The sequence below is a fragment of the Oncorhynchus mykiss genome, chromosome 12 (genome assembly GCF_013265735.2).
Source record: "Oncorhynchus mykiss isolate Arlee chromosome 12, USDA_OmykA_1.1, whole genome shotgun sequence".
Taxonomy (NCBI): domain Eukaryota; kingdom Metazoa; phylum Chordata; class Actinopteri; order Salmoniformes; family Salmonidae; genus Oncorhynchus; species Oncorhynchus mykiss.
Window position 1 is genome coordinate 96,322,931 of NC_048576.1, and position 22,500 is coordinate 96,345,430.

General features: G+C 42.7%; 1 protein-coding gene across 2 annotated transcripts in view; it reads right to left on the bottom strand.

Annotated features, from left to right (window-relative positions):
* Nucleotides 1-22,500, bottom strand: part of LOC118937802 (F-box/LRR-repeat protein 16-like) — a 51,661-nt gene that overhangs the window by 8,605 nt on the left and 20,556 nt on the right. The window contains exons 1-5 of one of the 2 annotated variants that reach the window (XM_036939367.1): nt 17,568-18,194; nt 15,677-16,391; nt 4,671-4,913; nt 3,451-3,716; nt 2,385-2,469 (exon numbers count right to left, since the gene is read on the bottom strand). In XM_036939367.1, coding sequence (XP_036795262.1) covers nt 2,385-2,469; nt 3,451-3,716; nt 4,671-4,913; nt 15,677-16,384 — 1,302 coding nt within the window. In that variant the 5' untranslated portion in view covers nt 16,385-16,391; nt 17,568-18,194. Of the gene's footprint in view, nt 1-2,384; nt 2,470-3,450; nt 3,717-4,670; nt 4,914-15,676; nt 16,392-17,567; nt 18,195-22,500 lie in introns of those variants that run through there. The other variant, XM_036939366.1, reaches the window with a different exon arrangement.

Genomic DNA, 22,500 nt, shown 5'->3' on the forward strand with positions numbered 1-22,500 from the left:
TTTAGTGTGTAGGGTCTAGGGTGTAGTGTATAAAGGGTTTAGTGTATAGGGTCTAGGGTGTAGTGTATAAAGGGTAGAGTGTATAGGGTCTAGGGTGTAGTGTATAAAGGGTAGAGTGTATAGGGTCTAGGGTGTAGTGTATAAAGGGTTTAGTGTGTAGTGTCTAGGGTGTAGTGTATAAAGGGTGTAGTGTGTAGGGTCTAGGGTGTAGTGTATAAAGGGTTTAGTGTGTAGGGTCTAGGGTGTAGTGTATTAGTATAAAGGGTTTAGTGTGTAGGGTCTAGGGTGTAGTGTATAAAGGGTTTAGTGTATAGGGTCTAGGGTGTAGTGTATAAAGGGTGTGGTGTGTAGGGTCTAGGGTGTAGTGTATAAAGGGTTTAGTGTGTAGGGTCTAGGGTGTAGTGTATTAGTATAAAGGGTTTAGTGTGTAGGGTCTAGGGTGTAGTGTATAAAGGGTTTAGTGTATAGGGTCTAGGGTGTAGTGTATAAAGGGTTTAGTGTGTAGTGTCTAGGGTGTAGTGTATAAAGGGTGTAGTGTGTAGGGTCTAGGGTGTAGTGTATAAAGGGTTTAGTGTGTAGGGTCTAGGGTGTAGTGTATTAGTATAAAGGGTTTAGTGTGTAGGGTCTAGGGTGTAGTGTATAAAGGGTTTAGTGTATAGGGTCTAGGGTGTAGTGTATAAAGGGTGTGGTGTGTAGGGTCTAGGGTGTAGTGTATAAAGGGTTTAGTGTGTAGGGTCTAGGGTGTAGTGTATTAGTATAAAGGGTTTAGTGTGTAGGGTCTAGGGTGTAGTGTATAAAGGGTTTAGTGTATAGGGTCTAGGGTGTAGTGTATAAAGGGTTTAGTGTGTAGGGTCTAGGGTGTAGGGCCCCAACTTAACAAAATCCTTTTCATTATATTTTATTGTTTGACATAAAAGTCTGTAAAACACAAAGCAGGTCCAATTGATTTTAATTTAGTAAATCTACTTATTCCCAGTGTATTAGGTCCAGTTTATTAGGTACACCTCCCACCAAAATGGTTCGCTCCTACAGACAGTGAGTCACGTGGTCGTGGCTTGTTATAAAAAGCAGGCAGACAGGCATCAAGGCATTCAGTTACTATTTGATTGAAAATTATAATGGCCTTAAAACATGTGATTTAAGCGATTTCGAACGTGGTATGATCGTCGATTCCTGTATCTCAGAAACATCCGGCTTCCTGGGCTTTTCACGCACGACGAGTCTAGGGTTTACCGAGAATGGTGCGATAAAAAGCAGGACCGTGTCTAGGGTTTACCGAGAATGGTGCGATAAAAAGCAGGACCGTGTCTAGGGTTTACCGAGAATGGTGCAACAAAAAGCACGACCGTGTCTAGGGTTTACCGAGAATGGTGCGACAAAAAGCACGACCGTGTCTAGGGTTTACCGAGAATGGTGCGACAAAAAGCACGACAGTGTCTAGGGTTTACCGAGAATGGTGCGACAAAAAGCACGACCGTGTCTAGGGTTTACCGAGAATGGTGCGACAAAAAGCACGACAGTGTCTAGGGTTTACCGAGAATGGTGCGACAAAAAGCACGACCGTGTCTAGGGTTTACCGAGAATGGTGCGACAAAAAGCAAAAACACTGTCAGCGGCTGTCCTTTGGGCGAGAACAACTCCTTGATGAAAGAGACTGGCAAGAATCATGCAAGCTGACAGGTGACCCACAAACAGGCAAACAACGGAACAGTACAACAGCATCTCAGAACGGACAACTCGTCGGCCCTTGTCACGGATTGGCTGTTGCAGCAGACGACCACACCGGGTTCCACTCCTATCAGCTACAAACAGGAAGTGGGCACGCGATCACCAACACTGGACAACTGAAGAGAGGAAAAACATTGCCTGGTCTGATGAATCTCACTTCCTGTTACGTCATGCTGATGGCAGAGTCAGGATTGGGCGTAAGCAGAATGAGTCCATGACCACATCCTGCCTGGTGTCAACGGTACAGACTGGTGGCAGAGTCAGGATTGGGCGTAAGCAGCATGAGTCCATGACCACATCCTGCCTGGTGTCAACGGTACAGGCTGGTGGTGGTGGTGGTGTAATGGTGTGGGGAATGTTTTACTGGCACACGGTAGGTCCCTTGATACCAATTGAGCAACGTTTCCATTCCCCCGAAGAATTTAGGCTGTTCTGAAAGCAAAGAGTCCGACTAGGTACTAGATGGGTGTACCTAATAAACTGGCAACTACGTGTATGTGATTCTTACAAAGGTTTGAAATGATTGTGTTTTAGTCCAATATTATGTCTGTTTGGGCTTCTTGAGGTCAATTTGCAGTCTACAAATGATTTGTAATTATGTTCCTGTCTGAATCTAGTTGATGATCTCTGGTGTAAGGGTCTAGTGTGTACTGTACCTGACAGCACCAGCGCAGGTAGAGACTCCTCAAAGAAGACATGGTGGACAGGTAACCTAGACCTGTATCTGTAATCCTCACACATCTGGAAAGAGAGAGAGAGAGAGAGGGGGGAGAGAAAGGGGGGAGAGAGAGAGACAGAGAGAGAGGGGGGGGGGAGAGAGACAGAGAGAGAGAGAGAGAGAGAGAGAGAGAGAGACAGAGAGAGAGAGAGAGAGAGAGAGAGAGAGAGAGAGACAGAGAGAGAGAGACAGAGAGAGAGAGAGAGAGAGAGAGAGAGAGAGAGAGAGAGAGAGAGACAGAGAGAGAGAGAGAGAGAGAGAGAGAGAGAGAGACAGAGAGAGAGAGACAGAGAGAGAGAGAGAGAGAGAGAGAGAGAGAGAGAGAGAGAGAGACAGAGAGAGAGAGAGAGAGAGAGAGAGAGAGAGAGAGAGACAGAGAGAGAGAGACAGAGAGAGAGAGAGAGAGAGAGAGAGAGAGAGAGAGAGAGAGAGAGAGACAGAGAGAGAGAGAGAGAGAGAGAGAGAGAGAGAGAGAGAGACAGAGAGAGAGAGACAGAGAGAGAGAGAGAGAGAGAGAGAGAGAGAGAGAGACAGAGAGAGAGAGACAGAGAGAGAGAGAGAGAGAGAGAGAGAGAGAGAGAGAGAGAGAGAGAGACAGAGAGAGAGAGAGAGAGAGAGAGAGAGAGAGAGAGAGAGAGACAGAGAGAGAGAGACAGAGAGAGAGAGAGAGAGAGAGAGAGAGAGAGACAGAGAGAGAGAGACAGAGAGAGAGAGAGAGAGAGAGAGAGAGAGAGAGAGAGAGAGAGACAGAGAGAGAGAGAGAGAGAGAGAGAGAGAGAGAGAGAGAGAGTGACCATAATGATACTTTACTATACTGGTTTTCTTTCTGAAATAACTGTACTCAGCAGATCCCAGACCCCCCCACCACACACACTATACTACTACCTGCTATACTCCACACTACTATACTACACCCTATACCCTACTATAATACACACTACTATACTACACACTACTATACTATACTATACTACACATTACACTACACTATACTCCGCTCTCACCTGTCCAGTACCAGCTCCTCTAGTTTGTGGAGGTCACAGGCGATGTACTCCAGGGCCATGTCAGTGATGCGTGGGCACCAGGAGAGGTCCAGGCTCCGCAGCTTCCTCAGGTTCTCTGCTACCAGCTCCACCCCGTCATCAGTGATTTTAGAGCAGCCTGACAGGCTCAGAGCCGTGAGGTTGGGCAGGCTGTGGACCATGTTAACCACACCGTGGTTGGTGATCTCCCAACACGAGTGGAGACGCAGTGTGTGAGTGGTGTAGCCCTGAGGGGGAGGGAGGGAGGGAGGGAGGGAGGGAGGGAGGGAGGGAGGGAGGGAGGGAGGGAGGGAGGGAAAGAGAGAGAGAGAGGGAGAGAGAGAGAGAGAAAGAGCAAGAGACAGGGAGAGAGAGAGAGAGAGAGAGAGAGAGAGAGAGAGAGAGAGAGAGAGAGAGAGAGAGAGAGAGAATGAGGTTTAGGATTATATCTCTGAATTCATCATGAGAGGACCACAGTAATCTGAATTCATCATGAGAGGACCACAATAATCTGACCTCATCATGAGAGGACCACAGTAATCTGAACTCATCATGAGAGGACCACAGTAATCTGAACTCATCATGAGAGGACCACAGTAATCTGAACTCATCATGAGAGGACCACAGTAATCTGAACTCATCATGAGAGGACCACAGTAATCTGAACTCATCATGAGAGGACCACAGTAATCTGAACTCATCATGAGAGGACCACAGTAATCTGAACTCATCATGAGAGGACCACAGTAATCTGAACTCATCATGAGAGGACCACAGTAATCTGAACTCATCATGAGAGGACCACTGTAATCTGAACTCATCATGAGAGGACCACAGTAATCTGAACTCATCATGAGAGGAACACAGTAATCTGAACTCATCATGAGAGGACCACAGTAATCTGAACTCATCATGAGAGGACCACAGTAATCTGAACTCATCATGAGAGGACCACAGTAATCTGAACTCATCATGAGAGGACCACAGTAATCTGAACTCATCATGAGAGGACCACAGTAATCTGAACTCATCATGAGAGGACCACAGTAATCTGAACTCATCATGAGAGGACCACAGTAATCTGAACTCATCATGAGAGGAACACAGTAATCTGAACTCATCATGAGAGGAACACAGTAATCTGAACTCATCATGAGAGGAACACAGTGTGCTCTCTATAACAGTGTAGGATTGTAACCTACCTGTTTGGCTGTGAAGTAAGCCATGGCTGTGTCGGTTACGTGGTAGGCCTGCAGGCTGAGCTCTGACAGGTTGGGCAGTAGCTGTGAGATGGCAGCGATGGCGTCGTCCGCTACGTTGATACAGTCGCTGACGCTGAGCGAGGTGAGCCGTGCGTTCAGGCTGGACCACAGACCGGCCTCCGTGAAGTCATTACAACCGGCCAACTCCAGGTGCATCAGACCCTGCATCTGTTCCAGCATCACCTACACACACCAGACAACACACTGAGATTACACAATACACACACACCTATCCAGCATCACCTACACACACACGACAGAGAACACACTGAGATTACACAATACACACACACCTATCCAGCATCACCTACACACACACCACAGAGAACACACTGAGATTACACAATACACACACACCTATCCAGCATCACCTACACACACACCACAGAGAACACACTGAGATTACACAATACACACACCCCTATCCAGCATCACCTACACACACACACCTATCCAGCATCACCTACACACACACCACAGAGAACACACTGAGATTACACAATACACACACACCTATCCAGCATCACCTACACACACACCACAGAGAACACACTGAGATTACACAATACACACACACCTATCCAGCATCACCTACACACACCAGAGAACACACTGAGATTACACAATACACACACACACCTATCCAGCATCACCTACACACACACCAGAGAACACACTGAGATTACACAATACACACACACACCTATCCAGCATCACCTACACACACACCAGAGAACACAAACTGAGATTACACAATACACACACACCTATCCAGCATCACCTACACACACACCAGACAACACACTGAGATTACACAATACACACACACCTATCCAGCATCAACTACACACACCACAGAGAACACACTGATATTACACAATACACACACCCCTATCCAGCATCACCTACACACACACCACACTGAGATTACACAATACACACACACACCTATCCAGCATCACACACACACACACACACACACACACACACACACACACACACACACACACACACACACACCACAGAGAACACAATGAGATTACACAGTACACACCCCCCTAACCAGCATCACCTACACACACACCACAGAGAACATACTGAGATTACACAATACACACACACACCTATCCAGCATCACCTACACACACACACACACACACAACATATATTACACAATACACACACACCACAGACAACACACTGAGATTACACAATACACACACACCTATCCAGCATCACCTACACACACACACACTACAGAGAACACACACTGAGTTTAAAGAATACACACACACCTATCCAGCATCACCTACACACACACACCACAGACAACACACTGAGATTACACAATACACACACACCTATCCAGCATCACCTACACACACACACCACAGACAACACACTGAGATTACACAATACACACACACCTATCCAGCATCACCTACACACACACACAGAGAACACACACTGAGTTTGCAGAATACACACACCCTTATTCAGCATCACCTACACACACACACCACAGAGAACACACACTGAGTTTAAAGAATACACACACACCTATCCAGCATCACCTACACACACCACAGAGAACACACACTGAGTTTACAGAATACACACACACCTATCCGGCATCACCTATACACACACACACACCACAGAGAACACACACTGAGTTTACAACGATATAACTCTGATACAACTCTGATACAACTCTGATACAACTCTGATACAACTGATATAACTGATATAACTCAGATATAACTGATATAACTGATATAACTGATATAACTGATATAACTGATACAACTCTGATACAACTCTGATACAACTCTGATACAACTCGGATATAACTGATACAACTCGGATACAACTGATATAACTCTGATATAACTGATATAACTCAGATATAACTGATATAAATGATATAACTCAGATATAACTGATATAACTGATATAACTCAGATATAACTGATATAACTGATATAACTCAGATATAACTGATATAACTCTGATATAACTTGGATATAACTGATATAACTGATATAACTCAGATATAACTGATATAACTCAGATATAACTGATATAACTGATATAACTGATATAACTCAGATATAACTGATATAACTCAGATATAACTGATATAACTCGGATATAACTGATATAACTCAGATATAACTGATATAACTGATATAACTGATATAACTCGGATATAACTGATATAACTCAGATATAACTGATATAACTGATATAACTCAGATATAACTGATATAACTGATATAACTCAGATATAAATGATATAACTGATATCACTGATATAACTCCGATATAACTGATATAACTCGGATATAACTGATATAACTCGGATATAACTCAGATATAACTGATATAACTCGGATATAACTCAGATATAACTGATATAACTCGGATATAACTCAGATATAACTGATATAACTCAGATATAACTGTGATACTAAAGTGTATTTGGAAGGTATTCAGACCCCTTGACTTTTTCCACATTTTGTTACGTTACAGCCTTATTCTAATATTGATTAAATTGTTTTTCCCCTCATCAATCTACGCACAATATCCAATAATGACATCACAATACCCCATAATGACATCACAATACCCCATAATGACATCACAATACCCCATAATGACATCACAATATCCAATAATGACGAAGCAAAAACAGGTTTTTAGACATTTTCGCAAATGTATTAAAAATCAGCGCTCTGGAGCAGGTTTTCATCAAGGATCTCTCTGTACTTTGCTCCGTTCATCTTTCCCTCCATCCTGACTAGTCTCCCAGTCCCTGCAGGTAAAAAAACATTTCCACAGCATGATGCTGCCACCACCATGCTTCACTGTAGGGATGGAGCCAGGTCTCCTCTAGACGTGACACTTGGCATTCAGGCCAAAGAGTTCAATCTTGGTTTCATCAGACGAGAGAATCTTGTTTTTCATGGTCTGAGAGTCCTTTAGATGCCTTTTGGCAAACTCCAAGCGGGCTGTCATGTGCCTTTTACAGAGGAGTGGCTTCCATCTGGCCACTCTACCAATCAGGGCTGATTGGTGGAGTGCTGCACAGATGGTTCTCCTATCTCCACAGAGGAAATCTATCAGAGTGACCATCGGGTTCTTGGTTACCTCCCTGACCAAGGCCCTTCTTCCCCGATTGCTCAGTTTGGCCGGGTGGCCAGCCCTAGGAAGAGTCTTGGTGGTTCCAATCTTCTTCCATTTAAGAATGATGGAGGCCATTGTGTTCTTGGGGACCTTCAATGCCGCAGAAATGTTTTGGTACCCTTCCCCAGATCTGTGCCTCGACACAATCCTGTCTCTGAGCTGTACGGACAATTCCTTCTACCACAACATGGCTTGGTTTTTACTCTGACATGCACTGTCAACTCTGGGACTTTATATAGAAAGATGTGTGCCTTTCCAAATCATGACCAATCATCTGAATTTACCACAGGTGGACTCCAATCAAGTTGTAGAAACATCTCAAGGATGATCAATGGAAACAGGATGCACCTGAGCTCAATTTTAAGCCTCATAGCAAAGGGTCTGAATACTTATGTAAATAAGATATTTCTGTTTTTTACTTTTGAATACATTTGCAAAAAATTCTAAAAAGCTTTTTTTATTTTATTTAACCTTTATTTAACAAGGCAGGTCAGTTAAGAACAAATTCTTATTTACAGTGACGGCCTAGGAACAGTGGGTTAACTGCTTTGTTCAGGGGCAGAACGACAGATTTTTACCTCGTCAGCTCGGGGACTCGATCTTGCAACCTTTCAGTTACTAGTCCAACGCTCTTACCACTAGGCTACCCTGCCGCCCCATTAGTCATTATGGGCTATTGTGTGTAGATTGATGAGGATTTAGAAAAAAAACAATTTTAGAAATGTGTAAAAAGTCAAGGGGTCTGAATACTTTCTGAAGGCACTGTAACTCTAAGGATTCACTCTGATCAGCAGTAGATGCCAGGTATTGCACGCTAGACATTTAAAGGTAATTTCCAATTGAGCCGACAAAACGCAGCGTTTACTGTGAATGCAGTCTCCGCTAAAGTGGGAACATTACCTTTAAATGGTGCATAGTGGACAAAGTGCAATCGGGGATTGAATCCTAAGCCTAAGTGATTTAAGTCAACTCAATGACTGTTTATCCTCCAACGGTCATATTCAAACTACGGACCAGGAGCCTCATCCGGTACCATACTTCCTGTGACTCTGAACGTCAGCTCATCTCATCAACAACACCACTTCCTGTGACTCTGAACGTCAGCTCATCTCATCAACAACACCACTTCCTGTGACGCTGAACGTCAGCTCATCTCATCAACAACACCACTTCCTGTGACTCTGAACATCAGCTCATCTCATCAACAACACAACTTCCTGTGACTCTGAACGTCAGCTCATCTCATCAACAACACAACTTCCTGTGACTCTGAACGTCAGCTCATCTCATCAACAACACAACTTCCTGTGACTCTGAACGTCAGCTCATCTCATCAACAACACAACTTCCTGTGACTGTGAACGTCAGCTCATCTCATCAACAACACAACCACAACAATGTCCCTGACAATAAGGTGCACAATATACTGTAAGGTCGACATGTTCCCCTTTCGCAAAGACCTCTGCACTATGAACTAACTCAAGAGGCAACCTTCTAAATAACCGGGGCTCCAATACTGAACCTCACAATTGTGTTGAATGTGGCCTGTTAAATCGCACTGTAACTAAATCTTCGGTTTTAACAAAAACTCCAACATAAATCACGCAGCAGATTACAGTGGGGCAAAAAAGTATTTAGTCAGCCACCAATTGTGCAAGTTCTCCCACTTAAAAAGATGAGAGAGGTAATTTTCATCATAGGTACACTTCAACTATGACAGTCCAAATGAGAAAAAAAATCCAGAAAATCACATTGTAGGATTTTTTATGAATTTATTAATGAACAACACCACCACAGTAGTCCATATTCACAACACCACCACAGTAGTCCATACTCACAACACCACCACAGTAGTCCATACTCACAACAACACAGTAGTCCATAGTCACAACAACACCACAGTAGTCCATACTCACAACAACACCACAGTAGTCCATACTCACAACAACACCACAGTAGTCCATACTCACAACACCACAGTAGTCCATACTCACAACAACACAGTAGTCCATACTCACAACAACACAGTAGTCCATACTCACAACACCACCACAGTAGTCCTCACAACAACACCACAGTAGTCCATACTCACAACAACACAGTAGTCCAAATTCACAACAACACAGTAGTCCATACTAACAACAACACCACAGTAATCCATACTAACAACAACACAGTAGTCCATACTCACAACAACACCACAGTAGTCCATATTCACAACACCACCACAGTAGTCCATACTCACAACACCACCACAGTAGTCCATACTCACAACAACACCACAGTAGTCCATACTCACAACAACACCACAGTAGTCCATACTCACAACAACACCACAGTAGTCCATACTCACAACAACACCACAGTAGTCCATACTCACAACAACACCACAGTAGTCCATACTCACAACAACGCCACAGTAGTCCATATTCACAACAACACAGTAGTCCATACTCACAACACCACCACAGTAGTCCATACTCACAACAACACCACAGTAGTCCATACTCACAACAACACAGTAGTCCATATTCACAACAACACAGTAGTCCATACTCACAACACCACGACAGTAGTCCATACTCACAACACCACAGTACTCCATACTCACAACACCACAGTAGTCCATACTAACAGCAACACCACAGTAATCCATACAACAACACAGTAGTCCATACTCACAACACCACAGTAGTCCATACTCACAGCTCCACCACAGTAGTCCATACTCACAACAACACCACAGTAGTCCATACTCACAACAACACCACAGTAGTCCATACTCACAACAACACCACAGTAGTCCATACTCACAACACCACCACAGTAGTCCATACTCACAACACCACCACAGTAGTCCATACTCACAACACCACAGTAGTCCATACTCACAACACCACAGTAGTCCATACTCACAACACCACAGTAGTCCATACTCACAGCTCCACCACAGTAGTCCATACTCACAACAACACCACAGTAGTCCATACTCACAACAACACCACAGTAGTCCATACTCACAACAACACCACAGTAGTCCATACTCACAACACCACCACAGTAGTCCATACTCACAACACCACAGTAGTCCATACTCACAACACCACAGTAGTCCATACTCACAACACCACAGTAGTCCATATTCACAACTCCACCACAGTAGTCCATATTCACAACACCACCACAGTAGTCCATACTCACAACAACACCACAGTAGTCCATATTCACAACTCCACCACAGTAGTCCATACTCACAACAACACCACAGTAGTCCATACTCACAACACCACAGTAGTCCATATTCACAACTCCACCACAGTAGTCCATACTCACAACACCACAACCTTTTCTCCCTCGGTGATGCTGTGTTTACAGAGACGATCAGAAACTCAGCTATGCTATTGTTATTATAATAGACAATGGTTGGATTGCATCTTACAGCACACTGCACTCCTGTGACATCTCACGTTTCACAGAGACTCATGTTCATTCTACTCACTCTATCGATTGTTTACCTGCTGGGGATAAACATTCCACAGATCTAGGACCAGCTCACCAGCCTCAAACACTAACCTTAACCATTAACCATTCTAATAGAATATCTCTCCTCTCTCTGTCCCATGATCATGTGACCAGTGAGCAAGGTCATGTGATGTGACATTCCACATTCCATGTGATCCCCGGTGACCTAGTTGACATGGTGCCCAGCTACAGCGGAATCCAGCTCGCCCGGTGACTGTTACTAGGTTACGCAGCGGTGGGGTGGCAGGCTTTCCTGAGTTCAGGGAGTGCATTGTGTTGATATTGATGCTGAGGATTAACAAAAGTAACACGTTAAATTACTTTAAAGTAACACGGTATATTACTATAAAGTATTGCGTTATATTACTATATAGTATTGCGTTATATTACTATAAAGTAACACGTTATATTACTATAAAGTATTGTGTTATATTACTATATAGTATTGTGTTATATTACTATAAAGTAACACGGTATATTACTATAAAGTATTGCGTTATATTACTATATAGTATTGCGTTATATTACTATAAAGTAACACGTTATATTACTATAAAGTAACACGTTATATTACTATAAAGTATTGTGTTATATTACTATAAAGTAAGGTGTTATATTACTATAAAGTAACATGTTATATTACTATAAAGTAACATGTTATATTACTATAAAGAAACATGTTATATTACTATAAAGTATTGCGTTATATTACTATAAAGTAAGGTGTTATATTACTATAAAGTATTGCGTTATATTACTATAAAGTAAGGTGTTATATTACTATAAAGTATTGCGTTATATTACTATAAAGTAAGGTGTTATATTACTATAAAGTATTGTGTTATATTACTATAAAGTATTGTGTTATATTACTATAAAGTATTATGTTATATTACTATAAAGTATTGTGTTATATTACTATAAAGTATTGTGTTATATTACTATAAAGTATTGTGTTATATTACTATAAAGTATTGTGTTATATTACTATAAAGTATTGTGTTATATTACTATAAAGTATTGTGTTATATTACTATAAAAAAACATGTTATATTACTATATGTAGGACTAATGGAAGCTACATCTACTGTAGGACTAATGGAAGCTCCATCTACTGTAGGACTAATGGAAGCTCCATCTACTGTAGGACTAATGGAAGCTCCATCTACTGTAGGACTAATGGAAGCTACATGTACTGTAGGACTAATGGAAGCTACATCTACTGTAGGACTAATGGAAGCTACATCTACTGTAGGACTAATGGAAGCTACATCTACTGTAGGACTAATGGAATCTACATCTACTGTCGGACTAATGGAAGCCACATCTACTGTAGGACTAATGGAAGCTACATCTACTGTCGGACTAATGGAAGCCACATCTACTGTAGGACTAATGGAAGCTACATCTACTGTAGGACTAATGGAAGCTCCATCTACTGTAGGACTAATGGAAGCTCCATCTACTGTAGGACTAATGGAAGCTCCATCTACTGTAGGACTAATGGAAGCTACATCTACTGTAGGACTAATGGAAGCTCCATCTACTGTAGGACTAATGGAAGCTCCATCTACTGTAGGACTAATGGAAGCTCCATCTACTGTAGGACTAATGGAAGCTACATCTACTGTAGGACTAATGGAAGCTACATCTACTGTAGGACTAATGGAAGCTACATGTACTGTAGGACTAATGGAAGCTACATCTACTGTAGGACTAATGGAAGCTAAATGTACTGTAAGACTAATGGAAGCTACATCTACTGTAGGACTAATGGAAGCTACATCTACTGTAGGACTAATGGAAGCTACATCTACTGTAGGACTAATGGAAGTTACATGTACTGTAGGACTAATGAAAGCTCCATCTACTGTCGGACTAATGGAAGCCACATCTACTGTAGGACTAATGGAAGCTACATCTACTGTAGGACTAATGGAAGCTCCATCTACTGTAGGACTAATGGAAGCTACATCTACTGTAGGACTAATGGAAGCTACATCTACTGTAGGACTAATGGAAGCTACATCTACTGTAGGACTAATGGAAGCTCCATCTACTGTAGGACTAATGGAAGCTACATCTACTGTAGGACTAATGGACGCTACATCTACTGTAGGACTAATGGAAGCTACATGTACTGTAGGACTAATGGAAGCTACATCTACTGTAGGACTAATGGAAGCTACATCTACTGTAGGACTAATGGAAGCTACATCTACTGTAGGACTAATGGAAGCTACATCTACTGTAGGACTAATGGAAGCTACATGTACTGTAGGACTAATGGAAGCTACATCTACTGTAGGACTAATGGAAGCTACATGTACTGTAGGACTAATGGAAGCTACATCTACTGTAGGACTAATGGAAGCTACATGTACTGTAAGACTAATGGAAGCTACATCTACTGTAGGACTAATGGAAGCTACATCTACTGTAGGACTAATGGAAGCTACATCTACTGTAGGACTAATGGAAGCTACATCTACTGTAGGACTAATGGAAGCTCCATGTACTGTAGGACTAATGGAAGCTCCATCTACTGTAGGACTAATGGAAGCTACATCTACTGTAGGACTAATGGGAGCTCCATCTACTGTAGGACTAATGGAAGCTACATCTACTGTAGGACTAATGGAAGCTTTATCTACTGTAGGACTAATGGAAGCTACATCTACTGTAGGACTAATGGAAGCTACATCTTCTGTAGGACTAATGGAAGCTACATCTACTGTAGGACTAATGGAAGCTCCATCTACTGTAGGACTAATGGAAGCTACATCTACTGTAGGACTAATGGAAGCTCCATCTACTGTAGGACACATTGAGTACACATTGTTGATTCCCGCTGGGGTCATCCATATGAAATAGCATGCATACACTACACGCTTTTTCCCTCAGGGTCTTTCGGACGTTTCACAGTTTTACTGTAGCCCTGAACTAGCTCACCTGATTGAAGCAGTCAAGGGCTTGATGATTAGTTGATGATTCGTTTATGATTAGTTGATGATTAGTTGACCAGTTGAATCAGCTGCTAGCTGTGGAATAGTTTAAATCCATGGACAGGCTTGTCCCCAAGGAGAGGTTGTAGAAAGGCTGTGCTAAATGGCATGTTTGTGTTCACATGACTGTAATTATATAAGAACCCTCCGTGCCCGGCATCCTACCCCCACCTTCCCTACCCTACCACCAGGACCCCCTCAACCCCCTGGGACCTACCGCAGCTTCTCTCCTGGGTCCAGACCTGGAGTCACAGCCCGCTGACAGCCCTCAACCCCCTGGGACCCTTGCCCACCACAGCTTCTCTCCTGGGACCCTTGCCCACCACAGCTTCTCCCCTGGGTCCCTTGCCCACCACAGCTTCTCTCCTGGGTCCCTTGCCCACCGCAGCTTCTCTCCTGGGACCCTTGCCTACCACAGCTTCTCTCCTGGGACCCTTGCCCACCACAGCTTCTCTCCTGGGACCCTTGCCCACCACAGCTTCTCTCCTGGGACCCTTGCCCACCACAGCTTCTCTCCTGGGACCCTTGCCCACCACAGCTTCTCTCCTGGGACCCTTGCCCACCACAGCTTCTCTCCTGGGACCCTTGACTACCACAGCTTCTCTCCTGGGACCCTTGCCCACCACAGCTTCTCTCCTGGGACCCTTGCCTACCGCAGCTTCTCTCCTGGGACCCTTGCCTACCACAGCTTCTCTCCTGGGACCCTTGCCCACCACAGCTTCTCTCCTGGGACCCTTGCCTACCGCAGCTTCTCTCCTGGGACCCTTGCCTACCACAGCTTCTCTCCTGGGTTCAGACCTGGAGTCACAGCCCGCTGACGGCCCTCAACCCCCTGGGACCCTTGCCTACCACAGCTTCTCTCCTGGGACCCTTGCCCAACGCAGCTTCTCTCCTGGGTCCAGACCTGGACCACAGCCCGCTGACAGTAAATACAGTGGGGGGAAACAGTATTTAGTCAGCCACCAATTGTGCAAGTTCTCCCACTTAAAAAGATGAGAGAGGCCTGTAATTTCCATCATGGGTACAGTTCAACTATGACAGACAAAATGAGGGAAAGAAAATCCAGAAAACCACATTGTAGGATTTTTTTAAATGAATTTATTTGTACCTATGATGAAAATTACAGGCCTCTCTCATCTTTTTAAGTGGGAGAACTTGCACAATTGGTGGCTGACTAAATACGTTTTTTTTGCCCCCCACTGTATATATATATATATGACAATGACTCACCTCCAGGCCTGCGTCTGTAATGGTGGACCTCTTCAGACTGACCGACTTCACCCCCTTCTTGGACAAGGGGTAGTTATCAATGAACTCACAGATGTCCAGGTCTGAAACTCCCACCAGACAGAACGCCTGGAACCCCCTGAGAGCGAAGGCCTGCAGGCTGACAAACTCCTTGTCTCCGCCGGGGAGCAGGGCGTACAGCTCCTTGGCGTGGAGGATGGGCGTGACACCCTCCCAGAACTTAGACTGGTACAGCACTTTCCTCCAGGTCCTACACACCTGGGCCAGGACACACTTCTCAGCCGTGGTGAAATACCACAGCAGCCTGTTGAGCAGCTTCTCATCCAGGGCCAGCTGGCGCTCCAGGGGCGGCAGAAGGGCCAGAGGCAGGGTGAGGGGAAGGTGAGGCTTGGGGAAGGTGAGGGGGACCTGGCGCAGCGGGGGTTTGAGGACCATCAGGGGGCTGTGGTCCAGGTCTGGACCCAGGAGAGAGGGACCCAGGGGGTTGAGGGGGTCCAGGTGGTAGGGTAGGGAAGGCGGGGGTAGGATGCCGGGCACGGAGGAGGATTGGCACAGGCGGTTCTTGGCGGCGGGCGTGCCCTTGGTGATGCTGGCGCTGCCCAAACCGTTGGGCTGAGGGGGGAGCTTGACCATGCCGTTCCTCGGGACACACGGAGACTTGAGCTCGCTGGGGGTCGACATGTTCAACATTGGGAACCTAGGAGGAGGGAGAAAGAATTAATACATGGTAAACATTGGATCAGAGAGAGAGAGAGAGAGGGGGGGGTAGTGATCTGGCCCTCATACCATCATTGGCTACCTAATCATCGCCGGCTTCCAATTGGCTCATTCATCTCATTCATCTCCCCTTCCACTATTCCCCAGGTTGTTGCTGTGACTGAGAATGTGTTGTCAGTCAACTTACCTGGTTAAATAAAAATATATTTAACACATTGTCTATGGACCTGCCTGTCTGTCACTCAAGGGACTGAGTAGATAAACACCACTGGGCAGTTCTTATGTAGATAGCTGAGCCGCAGACTGACTGTGTTTCCCAAAAACCTGCGTGCTTGATGTTGGAGAGCCTCGCTCTTATGTACAATATAGCCTGCACAGAAACAGACACGATTTCTGGGCAAACAAAGCATTATTTTTCGTTTGAATAATTCACAGAACACTTGGCGACACTCCCTTGGCAGGCTTGCACTGGAAATAGAACAGAGCGGTTGTTTATAGTGGCAGAGGCCTATATCTAAGCAAGCATCCCTACTACGCTAGCCTACAATATTACGTAATGCCGATGGCACAGTAGCACAGCAGTAAGTTACAATAGGACGTGTTTACTCTGAATAAAGATACCAAGGTCCAAACATAAACAGTTTAAATCGATGGCCGACGCTGAGAGGTGTAACGTTTGCGCCTGATCAACAATCATCGCAGATAAAATAAACTCTATGCATCCTTCATTGTCAAACCCTTCAGATGCAGTCGGCATCATTATTCATATCGACAAAATATACAATTAATAGCATTCCCGTCATCAAATAGTGTCTATGACTGCCGACAGTAACCCAGGCTATAGGCTTCACCATCAGACGTTAGCCTTGGGCTTTTACAAACGGATCGAATATTAAACCCATTTCACTCTGCTTGTGATCGGTCCAATATTCGGTTTGTGCTGCACGCAACACATATCGGTGTAATACAGCTGAACGGGGAATAAGCGATGCGGCAGCAGAAAAGCTAACCGAAGGAAGGGATGGCTATTCTCCCGTCCCTTCTCGTCCTCTCTCTCTCTCTCTCCCTCCCTCCCGCTCTCTCGCACCGCTAAACAACAAAAAAAATACCATTGCAGTGCTCCGGCCAGCATGAATCTGCATTGCACTGCTCTTACCTTTAAACTGAACCCCGTCACCTCCCCCGGTTGACCCGAAGCCTCGCAAGTCTTTCACCAAACGGAGCTCTATTTTATCGCCCGCATCACCATACTACCAGCAGCATCCACAGGGAATGGCGGAGAGCGGGGGATGTTATTGAATTGTTGTAGCTACGACGCGATGCGAATCGTTTGAAAGGTGCATAATTTTGTATCGGTAGCGACGAGGACAGAATAAGAGGGAATATGCGTGAAATCGGGACGATGTGTTGTCCGGTGTTGTTTGTTTCATCGGCGCATCATTCCACGGTGTCAGCGGATATAACTATGTGGTGCGTTCGAATCAGTGTCGGGGAGAGAGAGAGAGGGAACGAGAACCCTGTAAATAGAAACCAACATGACATCGCCTGGCTCACTGACATCAGCGGAACTCAACAGAGGAGGAGAGGAAGAGAGGAGGCTGAGGCGGTACTCTCTCTCTCTCTCTCTCTTTCGTTCTCTCTCTCTCAATTCAATTTCAGTTCAACATGTTTCCCATGCTTTATTGGCAACATGTGTTTACATTGCCTGAGCAATTGAATTGAACAAAAATGAGAAAAATAGAAAAAAAAAAGAAATCAACAGTAAACATTTCACTCCAAAATGTTCGAAAAAGATCAAGACATTTCAAGTGTTATTATATTATCAGTAATGTTTTAGCAATGTGCAAATAGTTATAGTACGAATAGTAGGGGAAGATAAATAAACAGATTCATATTGGTGGTATTTACTCTCTCTCTCTCTCTCTCTCTCTCTCTCTCTCTCTGTCTCTCTCTCTCTCTCTCTTTCTATCTCTCTCCCCCATCTCTCTTTCTCTCTCTCTCTGTCTCTCTCTGTCTCTCTCCCTCTCTCTGTCTCTCTCTTTCTCTCTCTCTCCCCCATCTCTCTTTCTCTCTCTCTCTCTGTATCTCTCTGTCTCTCTCCCTCTCTCTGTCTCTCTCTTTCTCTCTCTCTCCCCCATCTCTCTTTCTCTCTCTCTCTCTGTCTCTCTCTGTCTCTCTCCCTCTCTCTGTCTCTGTCTCTCTCCCTCTCTCTCTCCCCCCTCCACCCCCATCTGTCTCTCTCCCCATCTCTCTTTCTCTCGCTCAAAGGAGCCCGGGGTGCACCAAACACCCCAACAACAAATCATTCATTCACCCCCACTGAACGACTCATTACCCTAACCTATACTGCACTGAACGACTCATTACCCTAACCTATACTGCACTGAATGACTCATAACCCTAACCTATACTGCACTGAACGACTCATAACCCTAACCTACACTGCACTGAACGACTCATAACCCTAACCTATACTGCACTGAACGACTCATTACCCTAACCTACACTGCACTGTGGTCTAACATGAAGAGACATAAGTCCAACTGTACACAAGGTCCAACAGAAATGTGACTTTACTTTAGCCTACCATTTCCTCTGAAAGACACATACACATAGGCCTACAGCCTACTAATAATGATTGCCATTGCCTCTATTTGACTGTCTGGCAAAAATAAGCCTATATATTATGTTAAAAGCCTGCCTGCCAGTCTAGCTGCCTGTCTGGCCTGTACATGTAGGCACTCAGCCAAATACAGTATGATTTTCATTGGCATTGCTACGGAATGGCCTGCAACATGTATCACACCGCAATAACTAACTACATGTTTACCAGCAAGGGAAGTGAACGATTTGGATCCACAGAGTAGATCTATTACTGACTATCAACTCATAACACAGAGTAGATCTATTACTGAGTATCATCTCATAACACAGAGTAGATCTATTACTGAGTATCAACTCATAACACATCTCAAAAACACAGAGTAGATATATTACTGAGTTTCAACTCATAACACATCTCAAAAACACAGAGTAGATCTATTACTGAGTTTCAACTCATAGCACATCTCATAACACAGAGTAGATCTATTACTGACTATCAACTCATAACACATCTCAAAACACAGAGTAGATCTATTACTGAGTTTCAACTCATAGCACATCTCATAACACAGAGTAGATCTATTACTGACTATCAACTCATAACACATCTCAAAACACAGAGTAGATCTATTACTGAGTATCAACTCATAACACAGAGTAGATCTATTACTGAGTATCAACTCATAACACAAAGTAGATCTATTACTGACTATCAACTCATAGCACATCTCATAACACAGAGTAGATCTATTACTGAGTATCAACTCATAACACAGAGTAGATATATTACTGACTATCAACTCATAACACATCTCAAACACAGAGTAGATATATTACTGAGTATCAACTCATAGCACATCTCAAAACACAGAGTAGATATATTACTGAGTATCAACTCATAACACAGAGTAGATCTATTACTGAGTATCAACTCATAACACAGAGTAGATATATTACTGAGTATCAACTCATAACACATCTCAAAACACAGAGTAGATCTATTACTGAGTATCAACTCATAACACAGAGTAGATCTATTACTGAGTATCAACTCATAACACAGAGTAGATATATTACTGAGTATCAACTCATAACACAGAGTAGATATATTACTGAGTATCAACTCATAACACAGAGTAGATCTATTACTGAGTATCAACTCATAACACAGAGTAGATATATTACTGAGTATCAACTCATAACACAGAGTAGATATATTACTGAGTATCAACTCATAACACAGAGTAGATCTATTACTGAGTATCAACTCATAACACATCTCAAACACAGAGTAGATCTATTACTGAGTATCAACTCATAACACAGAGTAGATCTATTACTGAGTATCAACTCATAACACATCTCAAAACACAGAGTAGATCTATTACTGAGTATCAACTCATAACACAGAGTAGATCTATTACTGAGTATCAACTCATAACACAGAGTAGATCTATTACTGAGTATCAACTCATAACACAGAGTAGATCTATTACTGACTATCAACTCATAGCACATCTCATAACACAGAGTAGATCTATTACTGAGTATCAACTCATAACACAGAGTAGATATATTACTGAGTATCAACTCATAACACATCTCATAACACAGAGTAGATCTATTACTGAGTATCAACTCATTACACATCTCAAAACACAGAGTAGATTTATTACTGAGTATCAACTCACAACACATCTCATAACACAGAGTAGATCTATTACTGACTATCAACTCATTACACATCTCAAAACACAGAGTAGATATATTACTGAGTATCAACTCATAACACAGAGTAGATCTATTACTGACTATCAACTCATAGCACATCTCATAACACAGAGTAGATCTATTACTGAGTATCAACTCATAACACAGAGTAGATATATTACTGAGTATCAACTCACAACACATCTCATAACACAGAGTAGATCTATTACTGACTATCAACTCATTACACATCTCAAAACACAGAGTAGATATATTACTGAGTATCAACTCATAACACATCTCATAACACAGAGTAGATCTATTACTGACTATCAACTCATTACACATCTCAAAACACAGAGTAGATATATTACTGAGTATCAACTCATAACACAGAGTAGATATATTACTGAGTATCAACTCATAACACAGAGTAGATATATTACTGAGTATCAACTCATAAGACAGAGTAGATATATTACTGAGTATCAACTCATAACACATCTCAAACACAGAGTAGATCTATTACTGAGTATCAACTCATAACACAGAGTAGATCTATTACTGAGTATCAACTCATAACACATCTCAAAACACAGAGTAGATCTATTACTGAGTATCAACTCATAACACAGAGTAGATCTATTACTGAGTATCAACTCATAACACAGAGTAGATCTATTACTGACTATCAACTCATAGCACATCTCATAACACAGAGTAGATCTATTACTGAGTATCAACTCATAACACAGAGTAGATATATTACTGAGTATCAACTCATAACACATCTCATAACACAGAGTAGATCTATTACTGAGTATCAACTCATTACACATCTCAAAACACAGAGTAGATTTATTACTGAGTATCAACTCACAACACATCTCATAACACAGAGTAGATCTATTACTGACTATCAACTCATTACACATCTCAAAACACAGAGTAGATATATTACTGAGTATCAACTCATAACACAGAGTAGATCTATTACTGACTATCAACTCATAGCACATCTCATAACACAGAGTAGATCTATTACTGAGTATCAACTCATAACACAGAGTAGATATATTACTGAGTATCAACTCACAACACATCTCATAACACAGAGTAGATCTATTACTGACTATCAACTCATTACACATCTCAAAACACAGAGTAGATATATTACTGAGTATCAACTCATAACACATCTCATAACACAGAGTAGATCTATTACTGACTATCAACTCATTACACATCTCAAAACACAGAGTAGATATATTACTGAGTATCAACTCATAACACAGAGTAGATATATTACTGACTATCAACTCATAACACATCTCAAATAAAGCACATACCTGTAGCAATGCCTTCTCCTTTCATGTTATTGTTGCTTAAAAGCAAGGACACACGAAACATTCAGTTCAGCTTTCAATAGAGGGAGGTCTCTCTCTCTCTGTCCCTTTCAATTCAATTCAATTCAATTCAATTTCCATTCAATTCAATTCAAGGGCTTTATTGGCATGGGAAACATGTGTTAACATTGCCAAAGCAAGTGAGGTAGATAATATATAAAGTGAATATATAAAGTGAAATAAACAATAAAAATTAACAGTAAACATTACACATACAGAAGTTTCAAAACAATAAAGACATTACAAATGTAATATTATATATATATATATATATATATATATATGTGTTTTAACAATGTACAAATGGTTAAAGGACACAAGATAAAATAAATAAGCATAAATATGGGTTGTATTTACAATGGTGTTTGT